This window comes from Salvelinus alpinus, chromosome 32 (genome assembly GCF_045679555.1).
Source record: "Salvelinus alpinus chromosome 32, SLU_Salpinus.1, whole genome shotgun sequence".
Lineage (NCBI taxonomy): Eukaryota > Metazoa > Chordata > Actinopteri > Salmoniformes > Salmonidae > Salvelinus > Salvelinus alpinus.
This window is the reverse complement of record NC_092117.1, coordinates 18,291,087-18,314,123: the sequence shown is the minus strand read 5'-3', so window position 1 is coordinate 18,314,123 and position 23,037 is coordinate 18,291,087. Positions and strand designations below refer to the sequence as shown.

At 42.5% G+C, this 23,037-nt stretch overlaps 1 protein-coding gene across 2 annotated transcripts in view; it reads left to right on the top strand.

The window, feature by feature from the left end:
- LOC139562110 (phosphatidylcholine:ceramide cholinephosphotransferase 1-like) overlaps window positions 1–19,899 on the top strand; it is a 53,750-nt gene extending 33,851 nt beyond the window's left edge. For both annotated transcript variants that reach the window (XM_071379459.1, XM_071379461.1), the window contains exons 2-6: window positions 12,492–13,355; window positions 13,691–13,808; window positions 14,962–15,115; window positions 15,622–15,788; window positions 15,899–19,899. In XM_071379459.1, the coding sequence (XP_071235560.1) occupies window positions 12,742–13,355; window positions 13,691–13,808; window positions 14,962–15,115; window positions 15,622–15,788; window positions 15,899–16,075 (1,230 nt within the window). In that variant the 5' untranslated portion in view covers window positions 12,492–12,741 and the 3' untranslated portion in view covers window positions 16,076–19,899. The remainder of the gene's footprint in view (window positions 1–12,491; window positions 13,356–13,690; window positions 13,809–14,961; window positions 15,116–15,621; window positions 15,789–15,898) is intronic.
- Window positions 19,900–23,037: the final 3,138 nt, after the last annotated feature.

The window sequence follows — 23,037 nt, the reverse complement described above, 5'->3', positions numbered from 1 at the left end:
ACACTACGCCGTCATGGATTAAAATCCTGCAGCACACGCAAGGTCCCCCTGCTCAAGCCAGCGCATGTCCAGGCCCGTCTGAAGTTTGCCAATGACCATTTGGATGATCCAGAGGAGGAATGGGAGAAGGTCATGTGGTCTGATGAGACAAAAATAGAGCTTTTTGGTCTAAACTCCACTCGCCGTGTTTGGAGGAAGAAGAAGGATGAGTACAACCCCAAGAACACCATCCCAACCGTGAAGCATGGAGGTGGAAACATCATTCTTTGGGGATGCTTTTCTGCAAAGGGGACAGGACGACTGCACCGTATTGAGGGGAGGATGGATGGGGCCATGGATCGCGAGATCTTGGCCAACAACCTCCTTCCCTCATTAAGAGCATTGAAGATGGGTCGTGGCTGGGTCTTCCAGCATGACAACGACCCGAAACACACAGCCAGGGCAACTAAGGAGTGGCTCCGTAAGAAGCATCTCAAGGTCCTGGAGTGGCCTAGCCAGTCTCCAGACCTGAACCCAATAGAAAATCTTTGGAGGGAGCTGAAAGTCCGTATTGCCCAGCGACAGCCCCGAAACCTGAAGGATCTGGAGAAGGTCTGTATGGAGGAGTGGGCCAAAATTCCTGCTGCAGTGTGTGCAAACCTGGTCAAGAACTACAGGAAACGTATGATCTCTGTAATTGCAAACAAAGGTTTCTGTACCAAATATTAAGTTCTGCTTTTCTGATGTATCAAATACTTATGTCATGCAATAAAATGCAAATTAATTACTTAAAAATCATACAATGTGATTTTCTGGATTTTTGTTTTAGATTCCGTCTCTCACAGTTGAAGTGTACCTATGATAAAAAATTACAGACCTCTACATGCTTTGTAAGTAGGAAAACCTGCAAAATCGGCAGTGTATCAAATACTTGTTCTCCCCACTGTATGTTTGTCAATGAAACTACCTAGTAGTTGCTAGCAGGCACATTGAGCAGTTCGATCAATATATAATATATGTCTATGCGACAATGAGACAGAATGAGGAAGTGGATAGAATGATATGATTATCAGTCAAATTAACAAATGTATAAAATATTGATTACTATGTACGGTGCCTTCAGAAAGTATTCATACCCCTAGACTTATTCCACATTTTGTTGTTACATCCTGGAACCAAACATCTCAAATTTGGACTTGTCAGACCAAAAGACATCTTTCCACCGGTCTAATGTCCATTGCTTGTGTTTCTTGGCCCAAGCAAGTCTCTTCTTATTATTGGTGTCCTTTAGTAGTGGTTTCTTTGCAGTAATTTGACCATGAAGGCCTGATTCACACAGTCTCCTCTGAACAGTTTATTTATTTATATGAAGCATTTATTTGGACTGCAATTTCTGAGGCTGGTAACTCTAATGCAGCAGAGGTAACTCTGGGTCTTCCTTTCCTGTGGCGGTCCTCTTGAGAGCCAGTTGCATCATAGCGTTTGGTTTTTGCGACTGCACTTAAAGAAACTTTAAAAGTTCTTGGCATTTTTCGGATTGACTGACCTTCATGTCTTAAAGTAATGATGGACTGTCATTTTCTTTTTGCTTATTTGAGCTGTTCTTGCCATAATATGGACTTGATATTTTACCAAATAGGGTTGTCTTTTGTATACCACCCCTACCTTGTCACAACACAACTGATTGGCTCAAACGCATTAAGAAGGAAAGAAATTCCACAAATTAACTTTTAACAAGGCACACCTTTTCATTGAAATGCATTCCAGGTGACTACCTCATGACGCTGACATACCTTTGACTGGTTGCGTGTGTGTGTGCTTTTTTTTGTACAGTGTACTGTTAATTTGTCAAAGATAAGTTTCTGTGTAGTTTTAGTTTTTCAAACGGGTTTGTGAATTGTTTTATTTCAGTTTACGAACGTCTTTCATTAGTAGTTTCAGTTTACTATAACCTTGCTTCCAACAACATGTTTGTCAGTGAGACTGTCTCGTTTCTTTGTCAACCAGAGTCTGAGGAAAGTTTATATTGACAACAATCTGTAGCTCTATATTTTTGCTGTATCTATTTGGCCTGAATTGGTTAGTCTCTTCCCTGAAACATATGCTTTAGCATTGTGAATGAGTCACTCTGCTACTGGCGCCCTGTGTGTGTGTTTGTGTACTTGGCATGCTTTGGGGGGAAAGGTTAAACTCTGGTCACAGACACAGCCTTTTGCTTTTCTGCCTCGTTAGTTACTCAGGGGTGTAAAGTACTTACGTAAAAATACTTAAGTACTTCTTAAGTCATTTTTTGGGGTATCTGTACTTTACTATTTATATTTTTGACAACTTTTACTTCACTACATTCCTAAAGACAATTATGTACTTTTTGCTCCATACATTTTCCCTGACACCCAAAAGTACTTGTTACATTTTGAATGCTTAGCTGGACATGAAAATCGTCCAAGAAAACATCCCGTGTCGTTCCCTACTGCCTATGATCTGTCAGACTCCCTAAACACAAATGCTTCGTTTGTAAATTATGTGTTGGAGTGTGCCCCTGGCTATCCGTAAAAAATAAAATGCAAAATTGTGCTGTCTGGCTTGTGTTAATATAAGCAATTTTGAAATATTTTATACTTAAGTATATTTAAAACCAAATACTTTTAGACTTTTACTCGGGTAGTATTTTACTGGGTGACTTTCACTTTTACTTGAGTAATTTTCTGTTAAGGTATCTTTACTTTCACTCAAGTATGACAATTGGGTACTTTTTCCACCACTGTCGTTACTCTTCCATTCCACGGCCAAACCTCGAAGGGAAGAATTTACAGCATGAAGCAGTATGGTTGGACTATGTGTCATTGATGCGTTTTCCACTTGTCCTTGTTTCATTTTGTGATCCAAGTATTTTTTTCCACCATCAGAAATGTCCGTGTTCTGTCATGTAGTCTGGTTTCTGGCCACTAGTTTTATTTATGAGGGGCTGTAGGCCTAAAAACATCCTTGATTTTAGATTTTAAAAAGCTCACGTTATTTCCATATATATAATGTATCTAGGGCCGGGACAATACCAGCATCACGATACTTGTTAGTATTGTGGCAAGGAAACAAAACATGAAGCCCTAATGTTGGAAACCAAATATATTGTCATCCAGAGTCATATTTATTTATTTTCCATGCTATAGCACACACAATCCCTGAGCTGACAAGGTAAACATCTGTCGCTCTGCCCCTGAACAAGGCAGTTAACCCACCGTTCCTAGGCCGTCATTGAAAATAAGAATTTGTTCTTAACTGACTTGCCTAGTTAAATAAAGGTTCTAAAAAATACTCATAAAGCACACAATGCTTTATTTGTCTCTCATTACGGAACGTTACCTTTCGAGAACAATGGTGAATAAAATGCGTGAACACCATTCTCTCACCTGTATAACTACCTGGCCCACAAACTCACATAGAATGAACTATGCAAATATTTACTCAACATGGTTGGCCAGTAGACAGCATGCAGCTGCAGTTGAACACCGTTGGGTAGAGAGTTCACACACACAGACACATGGTGAAGTTAGAAAGCACATGAGTATCATAGTAGAAGGACATGAATGCAGCGTATTTTCTCTGGTCGCACAGAAAAGCAGTTCATGCGGGTGTTCTCATGGTTTCCATAGACCAGTCTAGGGGGGGGGGCATCCTTACTGCAACAAATGGTTTAAGGGGAACTAAACTTTTTTTTTTGAAGTTGGTGAGATTCTTTTAACCTGTGTGAAATGTTTCTGAAAGTGCTTTAGCCAGTGATTTTATTTATTTATATATATATTTTTTTTAACCCATGCAAACTCGTAACTAGTTATTCCTTTGTTCAGGTGAAGGGTGGCTTTGCTCATCCTCACATTTAAGGCTGCCTTACACCATGTTTTAGTATGCTTCCCCTCAGGTCCATTACATCCAGTGGTGGAATAAGTACCCAATTGTCTTACTTGAGTAAAAGTAAAGATACCTTTTTTTTAATAGAAAATAACTAAAGTAAAAGTGAGTCACCCAGTAAAATACTAGAGTAAAAGTATTTGGTTTTTGATATACTTAAGTATCAAAAGGAAATGTAATTGCTAAAATATACTTAAGTATTGAAAGTAAAAGTATAAATCATTTCAAATTCCCTATATTAAACACCTTGTTTTTTTAACTACGGATAACCTGGGGCACACTCCAACACATACATAATTTACAAACAAAGAATTTGTGTTTAGTTCGCAGTAGGGATGACCAGGGATGTTCTCTTGATACGTGTGTGAATTGGAGCATTTTCCTGTCATGCTAGCCATTAAAAATGTAACGAGTACTTTTGAGTGTCAGGGAAAATATTTGGAGTTGAAAGTACATAATTGTCTTTAGGAATGTAGTGAACTAAATGTTGTCAAAAATATAAGTAAAGTTAAGTACAGATACCCCCAAAAACTAGTACTTTACACCACTGATTACAGCTCTTGTCCCCATGCAGTGCCATTAATTTGAAATTTGGTTATCCTTTCACAATGGATGGCAGAAATGTCAAGTTTTGTATCACTAGATATGATTTATTACCTGATTTAAGGGTATACTGTGTATCTTTCATACGGTCTGGATGCCTTATATGGAATACTGTACAACAAAAGGAGTCTGTATTGAAGAATGCCCATGTCAGGGGAGATACCTATTTAGGCAATCCCTAGCTGCTGGGCTGCTCAGTCCTGCCCCTGGGGGTCTGAAGTACTGTTGTCACTATGGCCTTGCTCTAACACACCTGAAACCAATAATGAATGTTTAACTAAGATCCTAAAGCTGAGTGGGGTGTGTTGGGTTGGGGCGCTGGACCCCTAGGGGCAGGATGGGACGATCCAGCTATATTGTGTGCAAGTAAAAATAGCTCTACAGTACTATTAGGCCTGTGATATGAATGACAGTGCCCTCTGTAATTATTGGGACAGTGAAGAATTGTTTCTTATTTTGGTGCTATACTCCAAAAGTTTGGATTTGAAATCAAACAAGGACTATGAGGTTAAAGTTGGTCCCACATTCATAGCACGCAATAACTACATCAAGCTTGTGACTCTACACATTTGTTGGATGTATTTCCTGTTTGTTTTGGTTGTGTTTCAAATGATTTTGTGCCCAATAGAAATGAATGGTAAATAATGTTTTGTGTTGTTTTGAATCACTTTTATCGTAAATAATAATATAATATGTTTCCAAACACTTCTACATTAATGTGGATGCTACCATGATTACGGATCATCCTGAATGAATCGTGAATAATGATGAGTGAGAAAGTTACAGATGCACTAATATCATACCCACCATTACAAGGGTGGGAGGTGTATGCCTTATGATTAACGAGCCGTGGTGTGATCATAAAAACATACAGGAACTCAAGTCCTTTTGTTCACCTGACCTAGAATTCCTTACAATGAAATGCTGACCGCATTATCTACCAAGAGAATTCTCTTCGATTATAATCAGTCGTGTACACACCCCCCCCCCCCCCCCAAGCAGACACCTCGACGGCCCTGAAAGAACTTCATTGGACTCAATGTAAACTGGAAACCACATATCCTGAGGCTGCATTTATTGTAGCTGGGGATTTTAACAAGGCTAATCTGAAAACAAGGCTCCCTAAAATTTATCTGAAAAATTTTGGTTCGTTGTTACTCTAACTTCTGCAACGCATACAAAGCCCCCCCTCTGTCCTTTCGGCAAATCTGACCACGACTCCATTTTGTTGCTCCCAGCCTTTAGACTTGTACTAAAACAGGAAACGCCCATGCACAGGTCTGTTCAACGCTGGTCCGACCAATCTGAATCCACGCTTCAAGATTGCTTCGATCACGTGGACTGGGATATGTTCCAGATAGCGTCAAACAATAACATTGATGTATACGCGGATTCGGTGAGCGAGTTTATTAGCAAGTGCATCGGTGGTGATGTACCCACGGCGACAATTAAAACCTTCCCTAACCAGAAACCGTGGATTGATGGCAGCATTCGCGCAAAACTGAAAGCGCGAACCACTGCTTTTTAATCAGGGCAAGGCGACCGGAAACATGACCGATTACAAACAGTGTAGCTATTCCCTCCGCAAGGCAATCAAACAAGCTAAGCGTCAGTATAGAGACAAAGTAGAGTCGCAATTCAACGGCTCAGACACGAGGTATGTGGCAGGGTCTACAGTCAATCACGGACTCCAAAAAGAAAACCAGCCCCGTCGCGGACCCAGATGTCTTGCTCCCAGACAAACTAAACAACTTCTTTGCTCGCCTTGAGGACAATGAGGACAATAACTCTGTGTTGTTGTCTGTTCACACTGCAATGCTTTATCTTGACCAGGTCACAGTTGTAAATGAGAACTTGTTCTCAACTAGCCTACCTGGTTAAATAAAGGTGAAGAAAAAAAATGCAGTGCCACCGACACGACCCGCTACCAAAACCTACGGACTCTCCTTCACCGCAGCCAATGTACGTAAAACATTTAAATGCGTTGCACTCACTTCCGTCATCATGAAGTGCTTTGAGAGACTAGTCAATGATCATATCACTTCCACCCTCCCTGACACCCTAGACCCACTCCAATTTTCTTACCGCCCCAATAGGTTCACAGACGACGCAATCACACTGCACACTGCCCTAACCCATCTGGACAAGAGGAATACCTATGTAAGAATGCTGTTCAACGACTGCAGCTCAGCATTTAACACCATAGTACCCTCCAAACTCGTCATTAAACTCGAGGCCCTGGGTCTCGACCCCGCCCTGTGCAACTGGGTCCTGGACTTTCTGACGGGCCCCCCCCAGGTGGTGAGGGTGGGAAACAATCTCCACCCCGCTGATCCACAACACTGGGGCCCCACAAGGGTGCGTTCTCAACCCTCTCCTCTGCTCCCTGTTCACCCATGACTGCGTGGCCATGCACTCCTCCAACTCAATCATCAAGTTTGCAGACGACACTACAGTGGTAGGCTTGATTACCAACAACGACGAGACGGCCTACAGGGAGGAGGTGAGGGCCCTCGGAGTGTGGTGTCAGGAAAATAACCTAACACTCAACGTCAACAAAACGAAGGAGATGATCGTGGACTTCAGGAAACAGCAGAGGGAGAACCCCCCCATCCACATCGACGGGACAGTAGTGGAGAAGGTGGAAAGTTTTATGTTCCTCGGTGTACACATCACGGACAACCTGAAATGGTCCACCCACACAGACAGCGTGGTGAAGAAGGCAAGGCGCAACAGCGCCAGAAGGCATCACCGGGGGCAAACTACCTGCCCTCCAGGACACCTACACCACCCGATGTCACAGGAAGGCCAAAAAGATCATCAAGGACAACAACCACCCGAGCCACTGCCTGTTCACCCTGCTATCATCCAGAAGGCGAGGCCAGTACAGGTGCATCAAAACTGGGACCGAGAGACAGAAGCTGTTTTTCAGTCTCAAGGCCATCAGACTGTTAAACAGCCGTCACTGACATTGAGTGGCTGCTGCCAACATACTGACTCAAATCTCTAGCCACTTTAACAGTAAAAAATTGGATGTAATAAATGTATCACTAGTCACTTTAAACAATGCCACTTTATATAATGTTTACATACCCTACATTACTCATCTCATATGTATATTCTGTACTAGAGGTCGACCGATTAATCGGAATGGCCGATTTAATTAGGGCCGATTTCAAGTTTTCATAACAATCGGAAATCGGTATTTTTTAATTTTTTATTATCATTAAAAAATATATATTTATATATATATTTTTTTTTAATACCTTTTATTTAACTAGGCAAGTCAATTAAGAACACATTCTTATTTTCAATGACGGCCTAGGAACGGTGGGTTAACTGCCTTGTTCAGGGGCAGAACGACAGATTTTCACCTTGTCAGCTCGGGGGATCCAATCTTGCAACCTTACAGTTAACTAGTCCAAAGCAATAACGACCTGCCTCTCTCTCGTTGCACTCCACAAGGAGACTGCCTGTTACGCGAATGCAGTAAGCCAAGGTAAGTTGCTAGCTAGCATTAAACTTATCTTATAAAAAAAAAACAATCAATCATAACCACTAGTTAACTACACATGGTTGATGATATTACTAGATATTATCTAGCGTGTCCTGCGTTGCATATAATCTGACTGAGCATCTAAGTATCTGACTGAGCGGTGGTAGGCAGAAGCAGGCGCGTAAACATTCATTCAAACAGCACTTTGGTGCGTTTTGCCAGCAGCTCTTCGTTGTGTGTCAAGCATTGCGCTGTTTATGACTTCAAGCCTATCAACTCCCAAGATGAGGCTGGTGTAACCGAAGTGAAATGGCTAGCTAGTTAGCGCGCGCTAATAGCGTTTCAAACGTCACTCGCTCTGAGCCTTCTAGTAGTTGTTCCCCTTGCTCTGCATGGGTAACGCTGCTTCGATGGTGGCTGTTGTCATTGTGTTGCTGGTTCGAGCCCAGGGAGGAGCGAGGAGAGGGACGGAAGCTATACTGTTACACTTGCAATACTAAAGTGCCTATAAGAACATCCAATAGTCAAAGGTTAATGAAATACAAATGGTATAGAGGGAAATAGTCCTATAATTCCTATAATAACTACAACCTAAAACTTCTTACCTGGGAATATTGAAGACTCATGTTAAAAGGAACCACCACCTTTCATATGTTCTCATGTTCTGAGCAAGGAACTGAAATGTTAGCTTTCTTACATAGCACATATTGCACTTTTACTTTCTTCTCCACACTTTGTTTTTGCATTATTTAAACCAAATTGAACATGTTTCATTATTTACTTGAGGCTAAATTGATTTTATTGATGTATTATATTAAGTTAAAATAAGTGTTCATTTAGTATTGTTGTAATTGTCATTATTACAAATACCGATTTAAATCGGCTGATTTAAAAAAAAATATGTATCGGCTTTTTTGGTCCTCCAATAATCGGTATCGGCGTTGAAAAATCATAATCGGTCGACCTCTATTCTGTACTCTATAGCATCTACTGCATCTTGCCTATGCCGTTCGACCATCGCTCATCCATATATTTATATGTACATATTCTTATTAATTCCTTTACACTTGTGTGTATAAGATAGTTGTTGTGGAATTGTTAGATTACTTGTTAGATATTACTGCATGGTCAGAACTAGAAGCACAAGCATTTCGCTACACTTGCATTAACATCTGCTAACCATGTGTATGTGACCAATAAAATTTGATTTGATTTGAATAACAGGGGTGGTTAGAATTTTTTGGGGGGGGTATTGATATTTGTGCGTCAAACTTTCTCACTCATCATTATTCAGGATTATCCATAATCATGGTAGGGTCCACATTCATGTAGAAGTGTTTAGAAACATTATATTCTTATTTACAATAAAAGTGACCCCAAAAGGGTCATATTAGATTGTGTAGAAATGCAGGAAATTCTTTAGATGCCCAAAACATTCTGAGGGAGGACCCCCAGACCATGCACCAGGTTGTCCCTCCACTTCTACAACCAAAGTTGTACCCCCGAGTTGAATACATTTGTGGTTTTCCCCTCGGCAGCATGGCTAAATTCTGCTGTGGAATTATAACACTGGCTGCCCTGTAAAATAATTCAAGGAGCAAAGGTCCACTGCACGCAGCTGACTCGGTGACGGCAAATCTCTAATCTCTCTCTCACACACACACACACACACACACTCCACCTCTGTGGGTTACCCTTTCCCCTACTTCACTCCTGTCGTGAGTTGCCTCTCACACTGAGTCAAAACAGGCTACAGCCAGCCATTACACAGCATTTTATAGCTGTTCAAATCTGTCATTCATCGTGGTGGGCTAACCTGTTGTTATGGACATGTTGGAATGTTAAAATAAGTTATACTTTTTGTTCATCAGTCTCATCAGAGTTGAAGCCTTGCCAGTTGTATTCATGAAAGCAGGCAGCTGGTGCCTATAGGCCTGTATTCCAGTCTGTAGGGCGGTTGGCTGAGGTAAGGGTTGAATGGTTCTGTTGGCTGCTTGCCCTGTGACTGGGGTGGGGCCCAGGCTGACCAGAGTACTGCTGAGCACTGACCCTCAGCCTGGATGATTTATGAGTTCCTCCCTGAGCCTCCAGAAACACAGCCTTGGCCTCCAGCTGAACCATGGACTCCCTGAAACATAAGCAGGGACACCCTGTGTCCATTGCTGTCAACACCGTTTATAAACACACGCCAGCCAGCAGATGTGGATTGTTGCAGTTTACACTACAGTGGATAAAGTGAGCTGTTGCTGTTGTGCTTTAAGTTAAAGCAATAGAGGCATACCATTGAGTGGTGGTTACTACAGCTGGAAAAACAGGAAACCGAGAGTAGTGGGGTAATATTTACAATATGTGCATATTGTGCATACCTCACATGTGACCCGTAATAAGACTGCAATTAATATGTTAACAAAGTCTATTAAATAACCAAGCAATATTAATGTAGAAGTGTTTGGGGCGGCAGGTAGCCTAGTGGTTAGAGCGTTGGGCCAGTAACCGAAAGGTTGCTAGATCAAATCCTCGAGCTGACAAGGTCAAAATCTGTCATTCTGCCCCTGAACAAGGCACTGTTCCTAGGCCGTCATTGTAATTAAGAATTTGTTCTTAACGGACTTGCCTAGTTAAATAAAATAAAAATTATCTAACTCCATAAAGATTATTTAGCAATATGCAAGAGTCTATTAGTAAAAGTAATAGAAAGGTCTGAGAATTGTCTATATCAAAGGCAGATATTTAATACCATTGTAAAATGAACAATACATTATACAAGGCATAAAGCTTAAGTTACAAAGCATTAACAAGCATTTCAAGGCCTTATTCTGGGCATGATCACAGAGGGACAAAGAGAAGTCATAGCCTTAAAGGCCAGGCTCCAAGAATCCCAGGGGCGGAGAGCAAAAGAAAGAGGGTATATCTCACCAGCGCAGGTCAGGATCAAAGGGAGGGCGACGATGCATCTGAGAACCCTTTTTATAACAGTTGTTTGGATTCAAAATCTGAGTTGTTGACCAATAGCATTACTGTTGAGTTAACCTCCAATTAGATATCAGACCTACAGGATGTAAAGACAACAGAACCTCTGCTACCCAGTGAGACAGAATGGGGGTGACACCATGCCCAAACCGGATGCGCGGGTGCGTCCGCCATCGTGCGCAAATTGATTTTGTCCCCCCACACCAAACGCGATCATGACACGCAGGTTGAAATATCAAAACAAACTCTTAACCAATTATATTATTTCAGGTTGAAAAGCATTAAACGTTTATGGCAATTTAGCTAGCTAGCTTGCAGTTGCTAGCTAATTTGTCCTTTTTAGCTAGCTTGCTGTTGCTAGCTAATTTGTCCTGGGATATAAACGTTGAGTTATTTTATCTGAAATGCACAAGGTCCTCTACTCTGACAATTAATCCACACATAAAACGGTCAACCAAATCTTTCTAGTCATCTCTCCTCATTCCAGGCTTTTTCTTCATTGAACTTTATATGACAATTGGCATCTAACTTTCATAATAAGGTGTATTATCCCAACCGACCTCAGTTTATCTTTCAATCACCCACGTGGGTATAACCAATGAGGAGATGGCACTTGGGTATATGCTTCTATAAACCAATGAGGAGATGGGATAGACAGGACTTGCACCGCGTTCAGCGTCACAAATAGAACTGACTTCTTCTATTTTAGCGCTTGGCAAAGCAGACGCTCGTTGGCGCAATGATTGAATAACATGTATTTGTACGTTTATTTTGCGCGAGCGGTGTGATCGGCATGTTAGAGGGAGAATGCACGATTCCTAAAACAACACAAAGGAAATCCTTGCATACAGGTGATAAGAATCACTATGGGGGCAGGGTCGCCCAACAGTAGCAATCATATTGCTTGGTCTGTAATTTGTTCAGTGGTTTTAGGTGGTAACTGTCTAAAAGATGACTGACTTGGGTTAGTTTTAGGGGATACTGAAGCAAGTCCTGTCACTTCTGCTTATGAAAGTCTTTGAAAAATCAATATACTGTATCAAACTAGGGAGATTCCTAACCAGCAATATTGACCTTTCTTTTAGGGCTGTAATATACAGAATGTTGACAGTTTACAATGGGATCTCAATGTCATTGTCTGTTGTGGTTATACTGGTTTACTGGTAAATGGCTGTCAGGTACAATCATAGATATTTCTCAGTGGCTTGGTACATAAAAAGGCTAAAGCCACACAGGATGTGTGTCCTCTGAAAGGCATGTCTACTGTAGAGATCAAAGACGGAAACGTGCTTCTATTGGGTTGTTCCTATGAGTGTTGCTGTCGTAAAAATAGCTTTTGAATGATGTGTGTAATTGATAGCATGTGTTCATCTGAAGGAAATAGAGCTTAACTGGTTTCAGTGTTGATTTCAGTGAGCTGCCTGTGGTACTAAAGGCCATGTTACAAGCTAATTATCCTTTTCTATAATTCAACGATTGGTCACTGTCTGCTCTAGGTTGAATCTCAAGTCTCAGCCCTTTTTCTCTCCTTTCCCAGGAAAGAGGCATACGGGAACCCCATTGAAGTAATGAGGTGAAGAAGCACAAAGCAGGCTAAAGCAGCTGGCTACTAGCTACCTTCCATACTCTGCTAAGTCTGAGACTGGGTCCTCCGGGTGTCCCCATCCAATGCTCCTGAAACGCCATGAGCCACAGCTGGGGAGGATTTACTACTCCATAGACTGCCATATCTCCTGCAGCCTTTCCCTCTCTGTCCTGGCACCGTCCCCCCTTCCCCATTGGCGGTGATGAAGAAGGTGGGGCAGTGGTCGGCGGAGGAGGTGTCCCATTGGCTGAGCGAGGAGGGGATGCAGGAGTACGGCGACTCCCTCCAGCAGGCGGACGGCCCCGCCCTGCTGCGGCTCACCCCGGATGACTTCCTGACCCCGCCCCTCTCACTGGTCTCCTCAGACACCGGGCGGCAGCTCTTGGAACGTCTGGAGACCCTACGGATCGAGCACCACATTGAGGAGCACCAAAAAAACGGCCACGCCAATGGCCATGGGAGGCTGCCCAACGGCACTGCCAAGCCCCTGCGGAAAGGCTCGCTGGGGCTTAATGGCTTCCGGAAGGAGATGGTCCAAATCCCCATCCCCATGTTGGAGGCTGAACGCTCTGGGTTCCCCCAGGAGTGGGGCAAGACAGGCGTAGCGTTCCTCTACGCAGTCTGCTGCTTTGTCACTACCACTGTGGTCATCTCGGTGGTCCATGAGAGGGTGCCGGCCAAGGAGCATAACCCACCGCTGCCCGATAAGTTCTTTGACATTTTTGACCGGGTGGAGTGGGCCTTCTCTATCTGCGAGATCAATGGCATGCTGCTGGTGAGTCTGTGGCTGCTGCAGTGGACCCTGCTCAAGTACAGGTGAGACAACAGTAGTGTGTGTGATAAGAGTAGACCACGGGGCAGTGTTTACCTGTTTAAATTGTAACCTTCAACTTTGAACTTATTTTTCTGGGATACCCAATGGCTACATTACAGGCTGACTAAATTGCAAACGTCTGCCAGATCTCACCACGCCTGGATATGCGTTTAACATATCAGCTAACCACATCATATGATATAGCAATCTGATGCTCAACTTGGCAGTCAATGACGTGGCATGCAACCTTAGGTTGCTGCAATGCAACGTCTGCAATGTAGTCAGCCTGGAATGTGAACGTAGATAACTAACCAATAATCTGTATCTCTGTGTCCAGATCAATAATCATCCGTCGGTTCTTCTTCATTGTGGGTACCCTCTACCTGTACAGATGTGTCACCATGTACATAACCACTCTGCCTGTTCCAGGGATGCACTTCCAATGCTCTCCAAAGGTTTGTTTCCTTACAAATCCAAGCAACAGTAGGCTGTCAGTTGCGAACACTCACTGTGACCTACCAGCGCCCACATCTATTTCCATCAATGATGTGTCATTGCTGCTATAGTATTCTGATTCTCTGGGCTATTCTTGCATGTAAACATTACAGTTGGATCTTAAAAACAACACCCCCCAAAGACAAACTCAACAGAAAGAGATCTAGACCTTGTTTTCAGTTTAATGCCCCCAGTCCTCTTCACGGGACATTGATCACATGAAAAAGATAAAAACGATTATGTTGCATGTGTACAACGTAAAATAGCTATTTTTTAAACTGCTTGAGTGCTCATCAGGCATGAGTTTCCTTTCATTGTTTTCACTTCTCACATCCTAACCCTGTGACTAAAGAGCCAGATGAGGTGAAGTTATACTGAGGTAGCATGTGGTTTAAGTGTGACTCATCTTAATACTATATAGTTCTCTATTGAAACTCTTTTGAAGTATCGAAGAATGGAAGTCACAAAATGGTAGCTCCTCCCACCACAGAACAAAGCGGTGGGTGGGAGTTCAGTGTATAGAAACTTTCCCACTCCCTCTGTTCCCCAAGGCCATTGGGAGGGATGTGTATTGTTCCCTCGTTCCGCCCTCCAACTTTCCTCCCCTCCTCTACTCTATTCCCCTCCCAGCAACAAATGAAGGTCTTTTTATGTACTGTCATGCCCTGGGCCTGGTTTCCTGTTCTAAACCTCTATCTGAATTGGGACAAGCTGTCCTCCATCACAGAAACCAACTATGAAGTGGCTTCCTCTCTCTGTGTGTGTCTCTGTGTGTGTGTGTGTGTGTGCGTGTGCGTGTGCGCGTGCTTAGTTATGTGTGTGTTTATTTGTGTGGGTCTGTGCACAATAGACATTTACTTGTGTGCACATACCTGTGTGTGTGTATACTACACTGTGTGTACATAGCACATGCGTGCATGCAATGTAGTGTTGGTTGAGTCACATGCTGTACCTGATCCACAAAGTTTCTCTTCTGTGTTCCCTATTTGAGTTCAAATGTAGCATACATAATGGAGAACATAAAAGTTAAGAGGGACATGTGACTAGCTGACTGGACATTGTTGAATGATTGACATGTCAAATTGACACATAACGGTATGTGTGTCGTTGCAGCTATTTGGGAACTGGGAGGTTCAGATGAGGAGGATCATAAAGCTGATCGCCGGCGGAGGCCTGTCAATCACCGGCTCCCACACCATGTGTGGAGACTACCTGTACAGCGGCCATACAGTCATTCTAACGCTATCATATCTCTTTATCAAAGAGTGTAAGTATTACATAGGTTAGCGTTAGCATGGTTGTGTCTATCTCTTTATCAAAGGGTAAAAGTAGGCTACATGTTTACCGTCATGCTAACACCATCACTTTACTCTATCATTATAAGCTTAGCACAGCTGTCCTTTCACCTTTTCTCTGTTCTCTTCTCTTTCACAATCTGAGATTACCAGTTGGCTGTTTTCCACTGCTCATACAAAAGGTTTTAGAATTGCAGTAAAGGTTTACCCAAGCAATCGAGAGATAAGCCGACTTCTTGTGTAAATTCTGTGTTAACAGTGGTGTCACATGATGTTGAACTGTACTGTTGTGACGTTAGCCATGTCTTTTATGCTGCAGTGACATCTAGTGGATGGTTGTGGAAGTCTGGTTTGAAAGACTACATAGTTTGTTCCAAAGCAATGTGTTAGGTAAATGCATTTCATTGTTGATTATTGAAACAAAAGAATGTCTCTCTGTATATTCCATTAACCCTTCCCTGTCTCTCTCTGTTGTCAGATTCCCCTAAGAGGTTTTGGTGGTACCACTGGTTCTGCTGGACTCTGAGTGCAGTAGGCATCTTCTGCATCCTGCTGGCTCATGACCACTATACTGTGGACGTGGTGGTGGCTTATTTCATCACAACACGTCTCTTCTGGTGGTACCACACCATGGCCAACCAGCAGGTGGGGAGCCAACACGCCAGTCTCCATTATCTGATGTTAAATGTAGCTTATTTTAGCTTAAGTGGCATTATTCTACTTGTATTTATTTTCTCTGTTGTGTTTTCATTCAGGCGCTGAAAGAGACGTCCCAGAGTAACCCATTCTCCAGAGTCTGGTGGTTTCGACTGTTCCAGTACTTTGAGGGAAACGTCAAGGGCATTGTCCCTCGAAATTATCAGCTGCCGTGTTCATGGCGATCGTCTCCGTGGAGCCATGGGGTAAAGTACAGCAAAGTGGACACCCAGTGACCCAGGTCACGTGAGGGGTGGGAGCTGAGCGAGAGACCTCCTGAAGTTGTGATCATCTGAAGGAGATGATGTCGTGTTGCCAAGCCAGTGCTGTTCCCTTGACTTGTTGGGCTCATATTAGAAAAATCCCAGTTCTGGCTAGCACTGTGACCATAGTCTTACTTTAGCACTACAAATAATTGTATTTTGGGAAAGGTTTTTGAAAACTTAGCACACTACTTTGATCATGTATTTTTTGCTTGGGACACTGCAATGTTTCGTTGTCTACAGCAGATCTGGTTAATATTTAAATATTAAATTTCAATTTTTTTTGTTTTTTTGTTTTGACCATGGCTGTAACAAGTAGTTTAGACTCTTTTTCTCTGCAAATAATTTGAGAAATTCTGGTCCGATAAGGTCTACCAAGTGCAAATCATGTCACTGAAATGTTTATTTGATAACCAAAATGCCATATGTTGTCTGGGGGAGTTTTAGATGCAAAACATTTTTTTATTTTTTAACAAATTACTTTTTTGTCAACTACAACGTGGCAATGGTGCAAAAAAAAAAGTTTTTTTCTAACAATTGCAACTTTATTTTTCAAAACAAATAATGTCCCCAAAAATATTTTTAGATTTTTACCTTTTTCAAGATTGAATGGTGAAAGCAGAAGAATCTGTGGTATTTAGAATTGTTCCAGTGCCTTCCTTAGCTTGATTGGACTATGTGTCTGTGTTCCTATGCCTCGCGCGTGTCTGTCTGACTGCCCACAAGGTCAGCATGAAGCGGTTCCAAATGATTGTTCAAGTCCTGTTCGCATGAATGTAAGAATAATAATGCCAGCCTTATATGGTAATTAGTCTTCCCAAAACCAAAAACAGTGAGACGAGTGAAATGTCCTGTTAATTTATTTATGTTTTCATATATAATATTTTTTTCCATAGCAGGTGATGTTATAGCAGTTAATGAAGGACCGTTAAGTTGTTTGGTTATGTCCTAATCATTTACTTAGCCAGTCTTGACCGTGTTCTAATCTTGTTCCAATCCTATTCTAACCATGTCCTTGCAAGATGGTCCCAGAGGGTTTTCAGTCCTCTAACATGTCATTAAGACTTTAAAGCTGATTGACTTGCTAATAATCTTGTATCAAAGGTTAGTTGCTAACTTTGAAAGAATGATGAAAACCAGGAAACCCTCTGGACCTCAAGGACTGTACTGGAGTTGTGCAGCACACCTACAAGTCTTTGTAAGAGATACTGAATCCCTATTTCGTCAAACAGTGTTCTCGATACAGACCCAGAAAATACATCTTACTGGCTGTTGTAGACTCGGCCAATAGAGCAGTGTGTTCCTGAATGCAGCCTGCCAGAATGTCTTACTGATAAATAAGGCCGGAAGGACACCAGTATCACAATATTTTTTCCATTGCAAAATGAAAACCCGAAGCAGGCTAACTCTTTGATCCTTTTAAAAACCTACTGTATGTTAAATATCGTTTGCTATAGCTCCCGAGTGACGCAGCGGTCAAAGGCACTGCATCTCAGTGCTAGAGGCGTCACTACAGACACCCTGGTTCGAATCCAGGCTGTATCACAACCGGCCGTGATTGAGAGTCCCATAGGGCGGCGCACAATTGGCCCAGCGTCGTCTGTGTTTGGCTGGTGTAGGCCGTCATTGTAAATAAGAATTTGTTCATAACTGACCTGCCTAGTTAAATAAAGGTTAAATAAATAAATGTGACTATAGATGACATCATAATGATGTTTGTTTCTAACATTAGAACTGTTTTCCTAAAGAAGTTAATCCCGCTTCGTGCTTTGTTTCCCTGCCACGATAATGACGAGTATCTTGATACTGGTATCGTCCTGGCCCTACTGATAAAGACAAGCTTCTTGTGATTATTTATCTGTCTTATTGACATACATGTTGATCTTAATGCAGTTCAGTGATGATATGCCATCTTTGAACTTTGTCAAATGTATAGGGCTTTTCAATGTTGTCTTGTTTAAAAACAGAAGTTTGAGGCAAAGTGTATTGGTACTGTCCTGAATTACATTGGCTGGCAAGTTTGCAATGCCAAAAATACTTTATTCACAACTACCTACTAAAGAAGATGACAAATTGTACAAAGCCAATGGGGTTATCAAGTGGGCGAGGGGGCCAAATGCACAGTACTGGGGATCTAATGTATGGACAAATCCACACCAGACAACCTACTGATTACCATGAATGTGAAAATGGTCTCTAATGATCCTCGATACACTTGTGCATTAAAATGATTTGTGTTACCATTCCAACAGCACATGTTTTCTCCTGAAGTAGAGCTGGTTCGAGTAAGAAATGACCTCAGTTCAGCTGTCTGACTGGAGAGACTGAACTGATAATAACATGGCACTTTCTGTTATGAAAATGCAGCATGGCCCAGTTAAATAGAACTGAATGGTGAGACAGGACAGGTTAATATAATGGACTTCAATTGTATTTATTCTTTAAAAAGAGGTCTAGCCTCTAATCATTGTTGTACATTTTTACGTCATGTTTTTTTGTGTCCTAAAGAGTAGAAGTACTAAATCGATAATGATGACATAATTTGAATGCTGAATTGATGTGCTATTTCTTCTAATGATGAATGTTTTGACAAATGTAATTTTGCCTCTTAGCTTGAGGAGGAGGCAGCGGTGGTTGTCCTCTAAAGAAAAGGTTGGGATATCTTCGTTCAAGGGGTATAAGGTCGTATGTGTATGGCTATATTAAAAGTACATAAACTGTAATGAGTTTAGCATGTACCCATGTGACAGACCCAATGCTGTTCTCATTGACAGCTTCGGCTATGTCAAAAATTTATGAATGTGAATGGCAGATCAGATGTCTCTATATAGGCTTATTGATGTAAACCTCTCTAAAGCCATCTACAGCTGTAACATGAGAGGAGTTTGGGGATATTCCCCTTGAGCCCCTTCAATCCAGACATTTCTCTCTTAAAAAGGAACCCAGTAGTGGTGGAATGTTTGAACCATTTCTGAAATACTTCGACGTTTGATGCACGCACATTAAGGGCCATATTTTGACTTGAAGTGCACATGCCTAACTTAAACCGGGCAGTGAAAGTCGGAATATGTGCCTTGATAAATATATATACAGTACCAGTCAAAAGTTTGGACACCTACTCATTCAAGGGTTTTTCTTTATTTGTACTATTTTCTACATTGTAGAATAATAGTGAAGACATCAAAACTATGAAATAACACATGGAATCATGTAGTAACCAAAAAAATGTTAAACAAATCAAAATATATTTTATATTTGAGATTCTTCAAAGTAGCCACCCTTTCCCTTGATGACAGCTTTGCACACTCTTGGCATTCTCTCAACCAGCTTTATGAGGTAGTCACCTGGAATGCATTTCAATGAACAGGTGTGCCTTGTTAGAAGTTAATTTGTGGATTCTTTTTCCTTAATGCATTTGAGCCAATCAATTGTGTTGTGACAAGGTAGGAGTGGTATACAAAAGATAGCCCTATTCCATATTATGGCAAGAACAGCTCAAATAAGCAAAGAGAAATGACAGTCCATCATTACTTTTAAGACATGAAGGTCAGTCAATCTGGAAAATGTCAAGAACTTTGAAAGTTTCTTCAAGTGCAGTCGCAAAAACCATTAAGCGCTATGATGCAACTGACTCAAGAGGACCGCCACAGGAAAGGAAGCCCCAGAGTTACCTCTGCTGCAGAGGATAAGTTCATTCGAGTTACCAGCCTCAGAAATTGCAGCCCAAATAAATGCTTCAGAGTTCAAGTAACAGACACATCTCAACATCAACTGTTCAGAGGAGACTGCGTGAATTTTTTTTTTTTTTTTACCTTTATTTGACCAGGTAGGCTAGTTGACAACTGTGACCTGGCCAAGATAAAGCAAAGCAGTGCGACACAAACAACAACACAGAGTTACACATGGAATAAACAAGCGTACAGTCAATAACACAATAAAAAATAAAAAAGTCTATACAGTATGTGCAAATGGCGTGAGGAGGTAAGGCAATAAATAGGCCATTATAGCGCAGTTATTACAATTTAGCAAATTAACACTGGAGTGGTAGATGTGCAGATGATGATGTGCAAGTAGAAATACTGGTGTGCAAAAGAGCAGAAAAGTAAATAAAAACAATATGGGGATGAGGTAGGTAGATCAGATGGGCTATGTACAGCTGCAGTGATCGGTTAGGTGCTCAGATAGCTGATGTTTAAAGTTAGTGAGGGAAATATAAGTCTCCAGCTTCAGCGATTTTTGCAATTCGTTCCAGTCATTGGCAGCAGAGAACTGGAAGGAAAGGCGGCCAAAGTAGGTGTTGGCTTTGGGGAAGACCAGTGAGATATACCTGCTGGAGCGTGTGCTACGGGTGGGTGTTATTTGTGACCAGTGAGCTGAGATAAGGCGTAGCTTTACCTAGCATAGACTTATAGATGACCTGGAGCCACTGGGTCTGGCGACGAATAGGTAGAGCATACAGGTCGCAGTGGTGGGTGGTATATGGGGCTTTGGTCACAAAACGGATGGCACTGTGATAGACTGCATCCAGTTTGCTGAGTAGAGTGTTGGAGGCTATTTTGTTAATGACATCGCCGAAGTCGAGGATCGGTAGGATAGTCAGTTTTACGAGGGTATGTTTGGCAGCGTGAGTAAAGGAGGCTTTGTTGCAAAATAGGAAGCCGATTCTAGATTTTATTTTGGATTGGAGATGTTTAATATGAGTCTGGAAGGAGAGTTTACAGTCTAGCCAGACACCTAGGTATTTGTAGTTGTCCACATATTCTAAGTCAGAAGAGAGTAGTGATGCTAGTCAGGCTTGGCGTGTGCGGGCAGCGAACGGTTGAAAAGCATGCATTTAGTTTTACTAGCGTTTAAGAGCAGTTAGAGGCCACGGAAGGAGTGTTGTATGGCATTGAAGCTCGTTTGGAGGTTTGTTAACACAGTGTCCAAAGAAGGGCCAGATGTATACAGAATGGTGTCGTCTGCGTAGAGGTGGATCAGGGAATCACCCGAAGCAAGAGCGACATCGTTGATGTATACAGAGAAAAGAGTCGGCCCAAGAATTTAACCCTGTGGCACCCCCATAGAGACTGCCGGAGGTCCGGACAACATGCCCTCTGATTTGACACACTGAACTCTTTCTGATAAGTAGTTGTTGAACCAGGCGAGGCAGTCAATTGAGAAACCAAGGCTGTTGAGTCTGTCGATAAAAATGCTGTGATTGACAGAGTAGAAAGCCTTGGCCATGTCGATGAAGACGGCTGCACAGTACTGTCTTTTATCGATGGCGTTTATGATATCGTTTAGTACCTTGAGCGTGGCTGAGGTGCACCCGTGACCAGCTCGGAAACCGGAAACCAGGCCTTCGTGATTGACTTGCTGCAAAGAAACCATTACTAAAGGGCACCAATAAGAAGAACAGACTTGCTTGGGCCAAGAAACACAAGCAATGGACATTAGACCGGTGGAAATATGTCCTTTAGTCTGATGAGTCCAAATTTGAGATTTTTGGTTTCAAAAATACAGATCTCCGCATGTATGGTTCCCACCGTGAAGCATGGAGGAGGAGGTGTGATAGTGTGGGGGTGCATTGCTGGTGACACTGTCTGTGATTTATTTAGAATTCAAGGCACACTTAACCAGCATGGCTACCACAGCATTCTGCAGCGATACGCCATCCCATCTGGTTTGTGTTTAGGCTGTGTTAGGGCTAACACCTCCAGGCTGTGTTAGGGCTATTTGACCAAGAAGGAGTGTGATAGAGTGCTGCATTCGATGACCTGACCTCCACAATCACACGACCTCAAACCAACTGAGATGGTTTGGGATGAGTTGGACCGCAGAGTGAAGGAAAAGCAGTCAACAAGTGCTCAGCATATGTGGGAACTCCTTCAAGACTGTTGGAAAATAATTTTCAAGTGAAGCTGGTTGAGAGAATGCCAAGAGTGTGGAAAGCTGTCATCAAGGCAAATGGTGGCTACTTTGAAGAATCTCAAATATACTTTTATTTGTTTAACACTTTTATGGTTACTACATGATTCCATATGTGTTATGCTGGTGAATGAGGACCCAAAAGCGACTTAACAGAAACAGAGTCTTTATTCCAGTCTTAAACAAAAACGATACTTCTGGATATTATCTTAGGTAAATACAAAACAGGAAAACTGAAATCCTCTCGTCAGTAGAGAGGAACGACTGGAGACGCGACCACAGACTGCAGGTCGCTTCGGGAAGGCACAGGCCGTAGCTGACATAGACACCTGCTCACACGCAGCATCTGAAGAAGGCAAAAACACGACAGGGCGGAACAAGGACACAGAACAGCAAACATCAAACAAGGATCCGACAAGGACAGAAGCGGAAAACAGAGGGAGAAATAGGGACTCTAATCAGAGGGCAAAATAGGGGACAGGTGTGAAAGAGTAAATGAGGTAGTTAGGAGAATGAGGAACAGCTGGGAGCAGGAACGGAACGATAGAGAGAGAGAGCGAGAGAGGGAGGGAGAGAGGGAGGGAGAGAGAGAGGGATAGAAAGAGGGAAAGAACCTAATAAGACCAGCAGAGGGAAACGAATAGAAGGGAAGCACAGGGACAAGACATGATAATCAATGACAAAACATGACAGTACCCCCCCACTCACCGAGCGCCTCCTGGCGCACTCGAGGAGGAACCCTGGCGGCAACGGAGGAAATCATCAATCAACGAACGGTCCAGCACGTCCCGAGATGGAACCCAACTCCTCTCCTCAGGACCGTAACCCTCCCAATCCACTAAGTACTGGTGACCACGTCCCCGAGAACGCATGTCCATGATCTTCCGTACCTTGTAAATAGGTGCGCCCTCGACAAGGACGGGGGGGGGGGGGGAGGAAAGACGAACGGGGGCGCGAAGAAAAGGCTTGACACATGAGACATGGAAGACAGGGTGGACGCGACGAAGATGTCGCGGAAGAAGCAG